Here is a 17,872-nt window from a genome sequence, read left to right as displayed (position 1 = left end):
ATCAGTACACAGTGCTCCCCCAAAGCAGCATCAAATAAATGCTCATTTGAAAAAGAATGAACCAGTCTGCTTTGTAACAGGTCACTTCTCAAACTGTCAAGAGGGTAAACATGTGCAATATTACTATAACATGTTTTTATTATACCATTTACTAAGCTGCTATAAGAAATTAAGCTCACTTATTCAGTTTTCTTCTTGAGGAGGAACTCTGAATAGCACTTTTTCTAGTCAAAATTACCTAATTTTCAGACTGATGGATCTTTCGATTCAGCCATCAGACGCGGTATCCAACACAGCAAAACTTGTTTATCACTTGACATGTATGAATCAGCTACCTACTGTGTGCAAGTATTGCTTGGGACATGGAGGAGCAAATGAATAAATCAGAACTTCCAATCTGCAGACAGGAAGAGAGGCAAGTAAATACTACAAAACAGAACACTATAAAGAAAAGAACATGATGGTAAAGAAGTTAGTTATTTTTTCCTTGGAGTAGAAAACCAGTCTGTAATGAGACAGATGGTGGTTTGACATGAGTTTGAGTCAACTCCGGGAGTTGGTGATGGACAGGGAGGCCTGGCGTGCTGCAGTCCATGGGGTCGCAAAGAGTCGGACCGACTGAGCAACTGAACTGAACTGATGGTGGTCAACAAAAGAATAGGTGGTAGTAGTTAAGAACCAGTACTTTAGGGACTTCCCTGTTGGTCCACAATGCAGGGGACATGGGTTCGATCCTTGGTTGGGGAACTGGGATCCCACGTGCCATGGGGCAATTAAACCGGCGCACCACAACTACTGAGCCTATACACCACCACAAAAGATCCCATGTGCCACAATAAAGGCCTGATTCAGTCAAACAAAAATAAATAACGTTTTGAAAAAAAAAAAGAACCAGGACTTTACATTTAAGTGGAAATGTATTCAAACCTAGTTCCACTACTCCCTGTGTGCCCTTGGACAAATTACTTACCTGCCCTGAGCCCAGCTTGCTCCTCAGTGTTGAAAAAAAAAAAAAAAAAAGGCGGGGGTGGAGGAATAATAAGCATACTCTCTCATGAGGTTATTATGATAATTATATAAAATTCATAGAAAATGCCTAACATGGTGCCAGGCACCATGGCAAGCAATTAATGCATTGTTGTTGTTGCTTAGTCGCTAAGTCATTTGTGACTCTTGCAACCCTATGGACTAGCCCACCAGGCTCCTCTCTCCATGGAATTCTCCAGGCCAGACTACTGGAGTGGGTAGCCATTTCCTTCTCCAGGGGATCTTCCCAACCCAGGGATTGAACCCAGGTATCCCACATTGGCGGGTGGATTCTTTACCACTGCACCAGGAGGGAAGCCTAATTAATGCATAGTGGCTATATTTATTTAAAACAGTGAACAACATTTCTGAATTATTATTTCAAAACCAGAGTTTTTACATGATACCACATGTTGTTAAAAAAGAAAATTCACTCTACAAATACTGGGAAAATGCAGAGGATGATGTTGTGCTTCACCCAGATTCCTCCTCCTGGCTGAGGAACTCCTTCTTCCAGGAGCTGCCAGGAGTTTGGCTTCTGAAGGCTCACAGCTGATTCCCCTTTAGGAATTTGACTCTAAATTACTTCAGCTACCGTAGCACCCCCTGCTGGTCAAGCGGAAGAACCAAAGCCAACCCTCTCATTTCAATTTGGAACAATTTTTTTTTGTTTGTTTCAGTTTTTGAAAAAATTTTATTCTATATTGGAGTATAGTTGATTTACAATGTTATTTTAGTTTCAAATATACAGCAAAGTGATTCTGGTATACATATACATATATCCATTCTTTTTCAGGTTCTTTTCCATATAGGTTATTACAGAATATTGAGTAGAGTTTCCTCTGCTATACAGTAGATCCTTGTTGTTTATCTATTTTTAAAAATTTACTTATTTTTTAATTGAGGGATAATTGGTTTGCAGAATTTTGTTCTGTAAACCTCAACATGAATCAGTCATAGGTATACATATGTCCCCTCCCTCTTGAACCTCCCTCAATTTTTAATTTATTTATTTTGTTCCCTGGTAGCTCAGCTGGTAAAGAATCTGCCTGGAATGTGGGATACCTGTGTTCGATCCCTGGGTTGGAGAGATCCCCTGGAGAAGGGAACGGCTACCCACTCCAAGTATTCTTACCTGGGAAATCCCATGGACAGAGGAGCCTGGCGAGCTACAGTCCATGGAGTCGCAAAGAGTCAGACATGACAGAGTGACTAAGCACAGCACATTTATTTATTTTAATTGGAGGATAATTATTTTACAATATTGTGATGGTTTTTGCCAAAGGCCCACCCCAACCACAGAGCTCCCTTAGGTGGCTGAGGCATCTATGGAAACCTCTTTGGCTTTCATCATTCCCTCACAGAGGTTGTTCCCAACAGGCCCCCGTAAACTTGCTCACCAGTCTCCATCTCAGAGTCACCCTACTCATAGTGGCTGAATTAACTCAATCACCGGTTGTATGGTCAGGGCACTGCTGTGGAGCAGGGTAGGCAAACTTCTTTTGTGGAAGGAAAGATAGTGTTTTTGGCTTCAGTTGACCATATGTTCTCCATGACATTTACTGAGCTTTGCCTTCCTAGTGTGAAAGCAGCCATAAAGAATACAGAAATGAATAGATATGGCTTTGCTCCAATGAAGCCTTGTTTAATGGACACTGAACTTGAATATCATAATTCTCATGTCATAAAATATTCTTTTTATTTTAAAATGGCTGAAAAAATTCTTAGCTCATGGGAGTTCAAAGGATGTAACTAGGTGTATTGTGGTCATTGTTTCATAATATACAAATAGCAAATCACCTTGTACATGTGAAACTAACGTGTTATATGCAGATTGTTGTTGGTGCTGTTGTTTAATCGGTACATTGTGTTTTTTCACGACCCCATGGACTGTAGCCCACCAGGCTCTTCTGTCCAGTGGGATTCTCCAGGCAAGAATACTGGAGTGGGTTGCCATGCCCTCCTCCAAGGGATCTTCCCAACCCAGGGATCGAACTCCTGTCTCCTGCATTGATAGACAGATTCTTTACCACTGAGCCACCGGGGAAGCCCTCTCAATAAAAGAAACAGGTGGCAGACTAGATTTGGCCAATGTGTCATCATTTGCAAGTCCTTGAACTAGAGGAGTTAAGTGGGACTCTCATGAAGCTACCATTTTAGTGCATGAATTTACAGAATTTGACACCATGAGATCCTAGAGCTTGTAAGAGAATACAAAAGACCCCTTCCTGGCTCCAGAAGGGACAAGAGAGCATGTAGAAAAAGAAGAGAAAAATGGGAAAAATAAGATGCATAATTCCTTTTCAAGCTTAGTACCACCAAGAAAATCAAACATGGCAAAATAAAGCAGTAGTTTAATATTCACTACGTGGTATATTCCATTTTAGAAAACTTCATCCCCCCAGTAAACAGAATTAGATTTGAGTGGCTGTATTTGAGGTTGTAGCTAAGTAATCATTAAAAAATAAAAGCACAATTGCAATTGGCTACTATTTTCATCTTTATAAAGAATATATTTTTAAATGATCTGGTACAGGATAGGGAAAATAGATTCAAATGTATTTTTTGAAAACTGTTTGAACCTGTCTTTCTGCCCAAATGTAGCAGCCTTCAGTGGTCCATTTCCCTCAAGAAGAAACAACTTGGAGGATTTTACTTGGGTGACAAACATATTCTTAACTTCCCACCCTGAAACCTTTGGCTTTTAGCTTTGCCATGGTGTGCATTCTTCTTTTTTAAATTGATTTATTTATTTTAATTGAAGGATAATTTCTTTACAGAGTTTTGTTGTTTTCTGCCGAATATCAACATGAATCAGCCATAGGTATACATATATCCCCTCCCTCTTGAACTTCCCTCCCATCTCCCTCCCCATCCCATGCCTCTAGGTTGATACAGAGCCCCTGTTTGAGTTCCCTGAGCCATACAGCAAATTTCCATTGACTATCTATTTTACATATGGTAATGTAAGTTTCCATGTTACTCTTTCCATACATCTCACCCTCACCTCCCCTCTCCCCGTGTCCATAAGTCTGTTCTCTATGTCTGTTTTTCCATTGCTACCCTGCAAATAAATAAATTCTTTGGTACCATCTTTATAGATTTCATATGTATGCATTAATATATGATATTTATCGTTCTCTTTCTGACTTACTTCCCTCTGTATAATAGGCTCTAGGTTCATCCACCTCATTGGAACTGACTCAAATGCATTCCTTTTTATGGCTGAGGAATATTCCATTGTGCAGATGTACCACAACTTCTTTATCCATTCATCTGTCAATGGCCATCTAGGTTGCTTCCATGTTCTAGCTATTGTAAATAGTGCTGCAATGAACATTGGGATACATGTGTCTTTTTTAATTTTGGTTTACTTAGGATACATGCTTAAGAGTGGGATTGCTGGGTCATATGATGGTTTTATTCCTAGTTTTTTAAGGACTCTCCATACATTGTGTGCATCCTTACTCAGTTTGTCTTTTTCCTTTTCTGTATCCCTTATATGAATCATACCTTCTTTTTTGATCATTTTTATTTTTGCTTTGTTGCTGTACAGCCCTCACTTGGAAGTCATTATAGCTCCTCTCCCCACATTCCTTCACGTGTAATATTATGAGATTTCCTCTTAATCCATACCTGACCTGCAACCGACCTTTTCTTCTCTACCCCTTGCCAACACCTTCCTGCACATTCTCAGAATAAATGAGTACTTGTTGCTTAGGATTTGAGTAGTTGAGAAAGAGCAATGGAAGCACCCTTGCTATGGATTCACATTGCTATACTGAGAAATATGGAGACTCGGCGTGCTGATTTCGGTTGACCCATACTGTAATAGGCGGTTAATGACGATATCCCTGGCTTTCGAGATCTCCAGGTTCTTCTCTATAGAGACTTGAATGCTAATTTGGTCCACGTTTGTCATGATGAGTTCAGATGCCAGAATCTGGGTAGGTGAACTGTCATGAAACCCAGTGTCCATAAAATACTGCTTATACAACTCCACCAGCTTCTGCTCCAGGTATTCATTCAGCACTGCATTCGAAATAGGCTTCTGCATTTGCAGGCTGTTTTTCTCTTTGATGCTGGTTATTCTCCAGTAGGATGAATACCGCTGGATAGGGGTGGGTGGCAAGTCGCTGGGCTGAGTGGACATGGAATCCTCCATAGACAAAGGAATCTCAGATGATTTCAGCAAAGGACCATATTGAAAACTGCCCTCAGAGGGGAAATCGGTTGTCACTGAATTAATGGCCATTACCTGGCCCCCTGCAATCTGTAAGTCATTGTAATTCTTGCAGATACTCTTGCAGGAAGGTGGGACCAAGTAGGTCTCTCTGCTGGTGTCTCTGTATAGTTCAACTGCGGCCAAGTTTGGGCTTTCATACACAGGATTGGGGTTTGTTTGCACCACTGTGATTCTCGGATTTCTACTATGTTGGCTCTCTCTTGAATACACTGAAGAAATGACCTTGCCAGAGGATTTGCAGCTCACGTAGAGATTTTGGACTTGTGTTTCATCCACGGAGGAATAGGAAAGACTCGCAGTTGCTGTGGCTTCCATCTCCTCTTCCTTTTCCTCAGCCACTTGCTCATTAGAAGATGGGTAACTCCACTGGATGTCATTCCGGTACGCAAGTCCACTGAGATAGCCTTCTGACAGCATTCTAGAAAGAGAGTATGTGAGTTACAATGGGGGAAAAGAAGATTGGAGTCTCACAAATGGGCAGCTGTGCTATCAAAAAAGTAAAGGGCAATAAATAAGTTGATTTCATTCATTCCCCAAGCTCTTACTCATTCTGTGCCTGCTGTGGTACCAGAGCGCTAGTGTGTGCTGGAGATATAAAGATGAAATGGACACAGTTCCCTCCTTCAACAAGTTTCTGAGTAACAACCTGGGGTGAAGGAAGAGAGACGACAGGCTATGTCCCAGAGAAGGTGGCATTTCAGATAAACTGAAGCCTAGGAGTTCCATCCCTAGTCACAGAGTTATAAGAAATTGATGACATGGCCTTACATGGCATATATAAGACAATGAGCCCAAGCAGAGAGGGCTGGGAATATCACCTGAAATTGAATCCTAAAGGGCCTTGGGAGTTGGGCAAGGGCATCTGCCTTCTGCCCTGAAGGAAATGGAGAGTGATTGAGTAGCTGCAAACTGGGGAAGCAGCATCACTAGTGGGTTATGAAAAAATGAGGGAATTGGTGGCAGATTCTACTGAAAATGAGAGCTATATCTTACTCATCATCATATTTTATTCTTGGGAGCTAGCGCAGTTGTCTGCCTTGAGGAGGAAATCAAAGGATCCTTAACTTGAATTAAATAATGAAAAGCAGTGGCAGGGTATGAAATTAATTCACTGTCAACCTGTCATGAAGGGCCATGAAGCCTTTGTCTCCCTTTGCTGCCCAGGATGGCCTTCTTGCTCTCTCCGTCCTAGTTTTTATAGGACGTCCTGGAAATGTTCCTGTGTCTGACTGACATGTTTACCTCTACCCCAGTTACCAAGGAACTTTTCTTACTGTGAGCTTTTCCTCTACCTGCACCCCTCCTCCCACTGTCAGCAGTTGTCACTGGATTCTAAGTTGACTAGAATAGGCTGGGGGCTTCCCAAGTGGCTCAGTGGTAAAGAATCCACCTGCCAATGCAGGAAACCCAGATTAGATTTCTGGGTTGAGAAGATCCCCTGGATAAGGAAATGGCAACCCACTCCAGTATCCTTGCCTGGGAAATCCCATGGACAGAGGAGCCTGGCAGGCTACAGTCCATGGGGTCGCAAAGAGTCAGACACGATTGAGTGACTTAACAGCAGCAGCAGAATAGGCTGGAAATCCACAGCTGCATTTTCCATAAAAGACACTCTTGGCAATGGAGCAACAGACAAGAGCAAAGTGAACTGTCCTGCTTTGGCCTCAAGGGCTGGACTTCTAAAACAGACCCATTAATTTGAGCCTAAAATTGACAAGTCATATTAGAAAAAGATTATCTTAACCCTAAGGATTCTTTTTTTTTTTTTAATTTTAGCATCTCTTTTATAGTCATGAAGTTGTTTTCCAAGTTCACGTTTTAATTGTATAAAGTTAGTATTATGAATGTAATGTACTTAGTGGGCTTCCCTGGTGGCTCAGCGATAAAGAATCCTCCTGCCAAGGAGGAGATGTGAGATCTAGCCCTGAGTGGGAAAAATCCCCTGGAAAAGGAAATGGCAACCCACTCCAGTATTCTTGCTGGGAAATCTCATGGACAGAAGAGTCTGATGGGCTACAGTCCATGGGGTCGAAAAGAACTGGGCATGACTTAGCAACTAAACCACTACTACCAATGTTTTCAATGTTTATTTCTTTTGGGAGGAACTATTCCAAAATATATTCAGCAGATTTATTAATGATTTAAATGTTTTCTGTATTCCAGGCACTGTCATGTACCATTAAGCTACAAAGTTAAAGGTCTTCAACACATCCGTGAAGCGATTCTTGTATGCTGGACACACTTATAACAGTAAGAAAATGTTCTTTCCCAAAAAACTTGTGTGGTTCTGTTCTTAACAAACTGAACATCCAGGTGAAAAGACAAATCTTCTATACATGAGAAGATAATTAACAGAGCAAGAAAGTTTATCCTAAGGCTTCCTAGTGATGCAGTTACCTCATGACCCTCCCACTTCACTCCACCCAGATTGCAAGTGGGGCCTTCTACCTTCAGGACCTAAGACTATCATTGTGGAAAACCAGAGCAAAACCCCATCTCCCAGCTTTTGAGTTGCTAAAGAATCTTTAGAAAGTCTTAGCAGAAATCATAGTTTTAGAGAAATGAGTTTTGAGATTCCATAACCTGAGCTTTTGCACTTCAGAATTCAGAACCCTAATGACTGGTGGCTCAGTCACTGAGCCAAGTGGCTCAGTGGTAAAGAATCTGCCTGCAATGCAGGAGACCCAGGTTCGATCCCTGGGTCGGAAAGATCCCCTGGAGAAGGAAATGGCAACCCACTCCAGTATTCTTCTCTAGGAAATCCATGGATGGAGGAGGCTGGTGGGCTACAGTCCATGAGGTTGCAAGAGTTGAACACAACTTAGCAACTAAGCCACTACCAAATGACTTAGGGCATCATATTGACATATCAACAATAGACTCAGTGGATGGAATCCCTGTGGAGGGACAGAGGTTGCGCCAGATAGATTGAGGGATCCCTGAGTAGATGAGGCCTAGGCACTAACCCCCACGTAGAACCTGAGGAGCAGGAGGCAAACCAACCAAATGGAATGCCCGGATGGACCGGCCAAAGGCTGCCTTGTGAAGTCTGCTTAGGTACCAACAGGCTGCCCAGAGCCTGCAAACCTGGTGAAAACGTCCACTGGGGATGGGCAGATTGCAGACATGATAGTTATAGAATGTTAACCGAGGGCCAGGTGAATGATGAGAACTTACCATGGATGCCCGTGTGACTACATGACAACAGCCAGAACTGTCCCCACTGCACTACCTCCCTCCCACCCCCAGCACCCCCAGCTGATGCTATGGCTTTATGGAAGCAAGCCGGGATTCAGAGGCAAGCCCAAGCCAGAGGGACCCCTGAAGTGACTGTGATTACTCAGAATGTGTGCCCAAAAGCAAGATCACACTGAGGGAGAGAAAAGCAAAGATTTTTAGGAAAAATAATGGATTAGACTTACACCTGTATTCTTTCTCCCCCTCCAAACTTCACTAAAACAACAGTAAATAATTTTTTTAAAAATATAATACATGAGAAAAGGGAGAACAAGAGAAAAGGCTAGAGAAGTTATACTTTAGAAACTGGAAAGCAGTCGATCAGGGGTGGAGGACTTAGAGAAGCAAATGAAAAATCTAGACCAGTGCAGTCCAACAGAACTTTCTGGGATTATAGACTGACCTACATATGTGCTGTCCAAAATATTAACAGCCATATGTGACTATTAAGCACTTGAAATGTGGCTAATGAAACTGAATTTCACCAATTAATTAACTTCATTTAATTGAAACTAAAAATACCACATGGCTAAGATTTTGGACAGCACAGACTTAGAAGATAGTGAAGGTGATAATGCAAAATCATTCTTGAGTCCCCCTTGTTCCCATTCAGCCATTATCCCAAATCACCTGTTTATCACATTTCTTTTCATATTAAAAAATCATAGTGGAGTCTTCTCTCATTTTATGCGGCTGATGTGTATTAGTTCTCCAGGTAACCTCTGCTCGTTCACAGTAGTGAAGGAAGTGGATTTTGTTTTGAGTAATGGCCAAGACCTGGGTTTGATCCCTGAGTCAGGAAGATCCCCTGGAGAAGGGCATGGCAACCCACTCCAGTATTCTTGCGTGGAAAATCCCATGGACAGAGGAGCCTGGTGGGCTATATAGGCCATGGGGTCACAAAGAGTTGGGCATGACTGAGCAACTAACACACACATAAAAGCCTCTTTGCCCTATTTGTCATGGGCTGAGAGCTTTGTTGATACCTTAATTCTGGTAGAATAAGAGCCCTACCATAGGACTTTAAGTTTATGCTGAAGACAATACAGACCTCTGGAAGGTAACCAAGGTTTTTCAAGGCATGATGTGATCTATGAATAAAGGGCAAGATGAATGTCAGCAGAATGAAACTGGAGTCCAGGACCCAGGTTAGGAGCTGCTGGATTCATGCCCACCTGAGCTGTTTAGGGGCAGGAGCCAGGAGGAAGGAAGCAGAAAAGGAAGAGAAGCAATGAACTTGAGAGGCCATGACTCCTGGACTTGGTAGTGAAGGAGAGAGATGAGTCAGAAGTAACTGCGTCTAGGCATGCTGACAGTTGACACCAGCATTGACCAAAATGGAGAGATCAGGAGAAAGAGCCAGGAAAGGAGCTGATGGGTTTACTTCGGTTCCTCTTGAGTGCAGGTGTTTAACTGTGCACTGGAGGTTCCAGCAGGGAACTCATTAGAAGGGTTACTGTCAGTCAACAGTGACATCATCTCCCAAGTATGGGCTGCGGGATTTTCGATCTGTAGGCTTGAGGAGCTTGTATGGGTAATAATTTCTGTGGGGAACCTGCCTTGAACAGTACAAGAAGGAATGAGCCACAACAAGCTCTGTAGTGTCGATAGTGTCACAGAAACTACAAGAACTTCCAACCTGAGCAGGTCACATTCTAAAAATCCACATTGGACATTGGAAGGTAAAATTTGGTGGTTATGCAGACTCATTAAGGCCAAAAAAAAAATTATTGAACTGGTAGTCAAAGAGACTAGAATTCTAGTTCTGATCTTGCTGTGGTTTTAGTCTAGTTAACGGCAGGTCTATAACAGGGCTAGCATTTATACTAGCTACAACCCAGACACTATTCTAAGTGCCTTTTATGTACTAAATCAATGAACCCCCATAAAAATTCAAAGATGCAGGTACTATTATTCTCATTTTCTATGTATCGAAATTAAGTACTATGTCCATAACCAGCAGGCATTCAAACACTGATCAGTCAGAAAACAGAGCCCACTAGAATCCCCTGGTAGTCCAATGGTTAGAACTCCACGCTTCCACTGCAGAGGACCTGGGTTCAGTCCCTGGTTGGGGAGCTAAGATCCCACAAGCTGCACAGCATGGACAAAAAAAGGAAAGAAAACAGAGCCCACACTTGTATGTCACTTAACCTCTCAGAGACTCAACTTCTTATCTGTAAATTGAGAATGTGGAATTAAATTATAGAATCTCCTCAAACTTTAATATTGCATGGGCTTTTGACTATATTAAGAGAAGAAAATAAGTGAGGTAAGCATTGCATGCATGCATGCTTCAGTCGTGTCCGACTCTTTGCGACCCTATGGACTGTAGCCCGTGAGGCTCCTCTGTCCATGGGATTCTCCAGGCCAGAATGCTAGAGTGGGTTGCCATGCCCTTCTCCAAGGGGTCTTTCTGATCCAGGGATCGAACCTGTGTCTCCTACATCTTCTGCAGTGCAGGCAGATTCTTTACCGCTGAGCCATCAGGAAGCCCAAGGTGTTACTCAGAATCAAAATCCATTTCTGAAAATGAGCAGCAGAGGGCAGCAGAGAGCATGCTAGAGCAGCTTTTGCAAGATTTTTCTCAAGCTGTGGAGAGAGTAATGTGTGAAACACCCAAATTATACATATGTTAACTCATTTGATCTTTATAAAAACCCTTTGATGTACCACTATTTTTTAAATTAGTTTATTTATCTATTTTTTAACTTTACAATATTGTATTTGTTTTTAATGTACCACTAGAATTAAAATAGTACACCCATGGTGGATTCATGTCAATGTATGGAAAAACAAATACAATATTGTAAAGTTAAAAAATAGATAAATAAACTAATTTAAAAAAAAGAAAAAAAAAGATCGCAAAAAAAGTACTATGTATCATGACATCTTAAAATTTTAAAACAGAGAAAGTTATTTGGGTTTATTTTGATTGTTGGCATTTTTCTTAATAAACTTCAGTAATTACAAAATTTTTAAAAGACCTCACTCTTCAAAGTTTTTAAAAAGATGTACTTCAAATAAATATTTGACTTAATTTTATCCGAAACGGTAAAACTTAAGTCAATGGATTATTTCCATTGTTCAAAGATATTTTATTACTTGAATTTTTATTTCTCATCATAGAGAAGATAGAGACAGAGATACATCTGGAATTTGCCATGACTGAGTAAGAGTTTGAGGGAAAATGGATACATATGTATGTATGGCTGAGTCCCTTCACTGTTCCCCAGAAACTGTCACAACATTGTTCATCAGCTCTACTCCAATACAAAATAAAAAGGAAAACATTTTTTGAAGTGTGAAGGAAAAGACTTTCAAGGACATTTGCAGATGAGATGTTCTAGACAAATTTAGCCTCCATTAATCATTACCAGACAGGGGAATACCAAAATTAACCTGCTGTGCAAATTCGCAACTTAGAAATATGTACTGAAGTGCAGCACGTTGTTAAATCATTTACTTGGATTTCAGAAGAAATTGTAATATAAATTCTTCCTTCTATATTAACACTTTTCAGAAAACTGTCATTATAACTCTGTATGTAGACATATTTTTAATTTACATTCAAGCAACACAAGCGTGGATTGAAAGAGAAAAAGTAAAGAGGGAAGAAACCGGTAAGAGGAAATGTTTGGAAAAATCCAACTTAGGGTTCAGAAAACTTTTTCTATAAATGGCCGAATATTTAATATTTTAGGTGTCTGTCACAACCACTCAACTCGGCCATCATAGCAGGATAGCAGTGAGAGACAGCATGTAAACAAATGGGTGTGGCTGTGTTCCAGTAAAACTTCATTTACAAAAACAGACAAAGGGCCAGTTTGACCCACAGGTTATGGTTTGCCTATCCTTGACCTAAATCGAAAAGCAGGTGCAGTAATTGGGATAGGACACAATAATAATCACAGTTGTGTTGGGTGCTTTCCAACCATTACCCTTAATCTTCCAATAGCACTGCACTGTTAGATGGTATCATTATCCAGGTTTTCCAAATGAGAAAACTGAGATTAAGATAGGACAAACGACCTTCCCAAGATCACAAAGCAAGTAAGTAGTAGAGGCAAGATTCAAGTTCAGATTTTCTAACCCCAAAGCGTGTGATCTATTCTTAAAACATTACACTAATACCTAGTTGAGAGCAGTTAGTATTGCACAATCATGACAAGCAATTAGTCCTTCCAGGAAAAGGGTACCAGTCCTGACTCTTATGTAATAACAACCCTTGCCGAGTAAGGGAAGGAAGATGCAGTGAAATATAGAAAGAAAAGCTAAGAATACAGCCAGTGCCCACCCCACAGGGCTACATGCTTGACTCAGTTGTGTATCAGTGTTCATATGTCTTTGAGATATAGAAATAATTTCTGCTCTGCTCTTTCTAAAAAAAAATTTTGTTTAATTTTTTTTTTTTATTTGGAGGATAATTGCTTTACAATGTAGTATTTGGTTTCTGCTGTACAACAGCATGAATCAGCTATATGTATACATATATCCCCTCCCTCTTGAGGCCCCCCATGCTTCCCACCCCTCTAGGTCATCACAGAGCATTGAGCTGAGCTCCCTGTGCTATACAGCAGCTTCCCACCAGCTAGCTATTTTACACATGGTAGAGGAGCCTAGCGGGCTACAGTCCTTGGGGTCGCAAAGAGTTGGACACACACACACAGTATATATATGTCAATGCTACTGTCTCAGTTCATCCCACCTTCTCCTTACTCTGCTGTGTCTACATATCCATTTTCTATATCTGTGCCTCTATCCCTATCCTGCAAATAGGTTCATCAGTATCATCTTTCTAGATTCCATATATGTGCATTGATTTACGATACTTGTTTTTCTTACTTCACTCTGTATGACAGCCTCTAGGTTCATCCACATTCGTCTGCTCTTTTAATCTAACCATATGAACACTTTCCTTAACTATTCCCACTGCTGCAGCCTGGCATTGCCTTGCCCTTAATTTTACAACCACAGGGTAATTTAATATTACAGATACCCTGTTTAAATATCAACAGCTCCCCATTACCTCCAGGATAAAGTCCACACACGTTAGGCCCTCATGATACGTGGTTTTTATCTGCCTTCTTCATCTCAATCTCTGCCTGTTCTCACAGGACCCAGAACCCCAGCCATGCTGGACACCTCCCAGTTCACCCACACCCCACGCCCAAACCAGGCATTCATGCCCTTCTTCCTCTGTCCGAGAGCCCTGTTGCCCTATCCATCCCCATTGCACCACCACCCATCAAGTCTCATATCTCGACACTCCAGAGCCCCTGGCCACCCACTCAAAATCCTTGCCTCTAAATTAGAAAGAAATTCTAAGTTCTTGTCTCTCCTACCCCAATATATTTATCAGGATTGCACAGAACCTTAGCAAAATCCAGCTGCTACCTTGAACAGTGAAATAAATCATTGAGACAGTCCTTTAAATGGAGTAACTGGCAATAGCAAAAGAAAAGCAGGAAGATGGAGGATTGGTAGGAAGTGGGGGTATTGGGGGATGATACGGTGGCAGAAGAGATCCTGTCCTTGAAAAGACAGTTTGGATGTATGCGAACTAAGACTTCTGAGAAGCTAGGTGGTTGAGACAGTGCAGAGAAGACCTCCATAGCCACACAAAAATGGAGGCACTGGATGGGACTGCCTCAAGGCATCACAGTATGTAACGTCACAGAAGTAGGGACAGGACAATGTTATTGTCTGTTTCATAGATGATCTTGAACCTAGCTAGTTGAGGTGCAGTTTAGTTCCCACCTGTCAGCATGTCTGCTTATATAGGTCTGCCTTTTCATGGAAAATAACAGGCACAACTTGTGTTAGCAAATAATTTCTCATAGTAGACATGGAGGTTTTTCTTGCTTGTTGACTATGTGCAGACACTTCATGTGCCTCCAGGAATGTTTTCCCAGGTCAGATTTGGAGAAGGCAAATTGTCTTTCAAGTAGCTTGGGCTAATTTATTCTCTCGCCGTCAGTGTCTAAAATTAACTGTTTCCACTGATATTCTTCAATACACTATTACTTTTTTAAATTTTCCGATCAGATGAGCACATTTATTTTTGCCTCATATTTATAGTGAAGCAAGCTGTCTTGTTAAGATTATATGTAGGTGATATACCAGAAATGTTATTTTTTCATAATGCCTCTATCCCCAAAATACTCTATTTCATCTCTTCATCTCTTTATTTCACCTATAATCTAAATTTTAGATCCTTTCATTCCAATCTATGGTTTTTCAAGATCTTCTTGATTTGGGGGACTTGCAAATAAACCACTGAAAGGTTATCATTGAAAAACTTGAATATTATTTTGTTCTTAATCTAGTTATAATAATGTAACTAAATCTATGTTACATCAGTTTTTTTCCAGTGAATAATACAAGAACTTTACCCAAAACAAGGTGTTTCTTTAGATCTCCTGCATTTTCCTGACTCGTATCTTTGAAAGTAACATGTTCTTTAGAGCTGAAAATAACCATTCACTTAATCATACACCTTGGTTTATGTCCCTGTTATTTCATATTCTGTGGCATTTGTTGATGGAGGCTCTAAAATATTCCTTACTTTGTTTCATTTCCTGTTATAAAACATATAATTTGGGATTACCGATTCTTCTGTCAAACATGAAGTGATTCTTACTTAATGGGTTAGTTCCCAAAAGTCTAATTTGATGGCTAAAATAATCATAAGTCAAAAGGCCTCTGTTTTCCATATTAACATCAACAAGTAAATAATTTTCTGTTCAGTTCTACTTAGATCCTTTGTGAACAAAGGGAACAGCTACTTCCAAGGGCTTTATCTGAATATAAATTTCCTTATTTCAGAAAATATAAATTTTGATGCAGATATATTAGTAAATATATTTTTGTCATAGTTTGGATTTTTCTTCATATCCTGTCTTTATGTCTCACAAACAGAAAAATGAAAGCTTATGGTCACTTTGAATTACTTTAAAAGTATTTTGACACTAATGAAAGGACTAAAAAATAAGAAAAGCAATCGTGATAGAATTGATACTAAATTTCCTTGGTGTTATAATTCTTAATTGTTAATTATATTGTTAATTATGGCTATTACCATTAACATATACTTAATTGTAAGCATATCAACCAAATGCAATACAAGACTGAATCCTGAATTAAAAAAATAAAAACTCTCTAGAGGACATGTGGATAATTAGAGAAATTTGAGTATGGATCTACTATTAGATAATAGTATTATATTAAGATTAAATTTCCTTATCATTATAGTCATGTAGAAGATTACTCTTTTTCTTAGGAGATATGGGTCAAAAATTTGAGGGTACTGTCCTGAAATCAACAATATACTTTCAAATAGTTCGGGAAAAAAAAAACCAACCTATGTTTGTGTGTGTTTATGTATATACACAGAGAGAGAGAGCCATAGCAGGAGAAAAAATAAATGTGACGAAATGCTACAAGTGATTACTAGAAACGTGTTTGCATTGCACTATTGAACGTGTGTTCATTGATAGAAACTTTTGTTCATTGAAGTATTTTTTCCATTTTTCAATAGGATTGAAACTTTGCAAAAAAAATTGGAAGGAAAGTAACTACAGTTAGTTAATGAAGGGAAATTTACATTCTATTGTGCTTATGAAGATCTCAGAGAGACAATATCTTATATATCTAAGATAATCGTTAGGTCTGTGGTTGGAAATGTGCTAGTAACTTGAAATAACTATTGAAAACATCACTTTGCTCTAAAATAATAAAAAGTTCACATATGTAGATCCCCCAAATTACCATTATAATATGAATGTTTTACACAAATTTGAAATACTCTCCACTCCTCCAGAAAGCTTCTCAAGCTTGGAAGCACAAGCTTCTTACAACTGACGTACGCAAAAAATGGTCTCAAAGTATGAGTATGAATAAATATTCTGGTCAAACCAAGTTTATATTCAAGCACATATAGATGTGCTCAAAAAAAGAATGAGCAGATCTAAAGATAATTCTAAAGCAAAAGATAATTCTAAAGCAAAAGCCCACTTATTCATGTACTGTCTTTAATACCAACAGGGAGACTTTTCCCAAATGACCCAGATGGCAATTTGAAAAGCCTCATCACTGTCGATCACATTTACTTTGCGTATATCCTGCCACACAGAAAAACACTTATCACAACTTCATCCAGCGAATAATTGAGAGTCAAATTGGAATTTATTGTCATTATAGTCATCTCTAAAACTACATTCCTGTGACCAAATTTGAGTTGTGCTGTCCCTGCAAAATTCTGCTTAGGTTTTAGGCCTTCTTTAAAAGACGCAGAGGTTAAACCTATGTAGAAATTAGCAAACAGGGACTGGAGAAATGACATAACAAATACTTGATCAGATCAGCCAAAATTTTAAGTAAAAAAGTTTTAGAAATGTCCAAAATGTGAGCATGAGGTAAGAGAAGTGGAGTGTTTGGCTTAATTTCTCTTCATTGTCGAACTCCATTGAATGCTTGCTTACATTCCCACTCACTTCTGATCTGGTAAATGAGAAAAGCATTTTAGATGTCATGAAATTGGATCTGAGTTCTGCTGATAAAGGGTGAAGAAAGAGTGAGAAGAGAAATGACAGATAGAGTTCACAGTCATAGGGTTTGTTGTCTCCTTTGCTTACCTTCACTAACCAGTCTGTGCCTTTGGTCCTGCAGAAATACCACGATTGACCATATGGAGATGAATAAGCCAGCCAGTGCTTTTACCATAAATGTTCACAAGCCTTTGGTGAGTCTACTTTCCCTGATAAAACCAATAAACTAAGCTGGTCATTGCCCTCGCCATTCTTTTTATAACTGATCCTATGGAAAAAGTTGTTTTTGCTCAAGTCTGATTTGTGCTAAAGAAAAGTGGGAAGTCCCAAGAAGGGGGAAGGCAATAACTGACAAACCCACATCAAGCCACAGAATGGTGTTTCTTCCCCTTTTTGAAAAATGAAACCTATCTATGAAACTGCCTCTTGTTAAAATAGTTTATTGCTACATGTTATGTAAGAACCCTCTAAACATAAATGTATTCCTCTAACAAATTCCCTGGGACCCCTCTCCCAAAAGAGAGCCAAGTCAAAGATGATTTCACAAATTCTGTTTCATCGTTAACCTTTAATTTTTAAGAAGTGTTATTTCTCAATTGGACTCATAATTTTAAAAAATGCAAATGAAAACAGTTTTCTCTCTCAAATTAACCAAGGTTTAAAAATTCAATAGTACCCTGAGTGAGCAAGGTTGTGGGGAAGGAGGCACTCTCATACACTATTGGTGAGATTATAAACATTTTCAAAAGGTAATTTTCCAGTATCTGTTACTTTCCAAAATTTTAAATATTCATACCCTTTGACCCAACAATAC

At 39.7% G+C, this 17,872-nt stretch overlaps 1 protein-coding gene across 2 annotated transcripts; it reads right to left on the bottom strand.

Annotated features, from left to right (window-relative positions):
• Positions 1-4,554: 4,554 nt before the first annotated feature.
• TASL (TLR adaptor interacting with endolysosomal SLC15A4) lies at positions 4,555-17,322 on the bottom strand. 2 transcript variants are annotated; one of them, XM_081564371.1, is made up of 3 exons: positions 17,146-17,322; positions 10,944-11,101; positions 4,555-5,690 (listed from the first exon to the last, which is right to left on the bottom strand). In XM_081564371.1, exon 3 carries the CDS (start codon positions 5,687-5,689, stop codon positions 4,787-4,789), a length of 903 nt encoding a protein of 300 aa, XP_081420497.1. In that variant the 5' UTR covers position 5,690; positions 10,944-11,101; positions 17,146-17,322; the 3' UTR covers positions 4,555-4,786. The 2 variants fall into 2 exon arrangements, with proteins under 2 accessions (XP_081420497.1, XP_081420496.1); XM_081564370.1 differs by lacking the exon at positions 10,944-11,101.
• Between the last annotated feature and the right edge of the window lie 550 nt (positions 17,323-17,872).

This window comes from Giraffa tippelskirchi, chromosome X (assembly GCF_054371585.1).
Source record: "Giraffa tippelskirchi isolate mGirTip1 chromosome X, T2T-mGirTip1v1.2.pri, whole genome shotgun sequence".
NCBI classification, from domain to species: Eukaryota; Metazoa; Chordata; class Mammalia; order Artiodactyla; family Giraffidae; genus Giraffa; species Giraffa tippelskirchi.
The sequence above is the reverse complement of the archived record's forward strand: the minus strand, read 5'-3'. Positions and strand labels throughout refer to the sequence as shown.

Bases quoted from the DNA above. Each gene is read 5' to 3' on its own strand.
- TASL (XM_081564371.1), bottom strand. From the start codon at position 5,689: ATGCTGTCAGAAGGCTATCTCAGTGGACTTGCGTACCGGAATGACATC.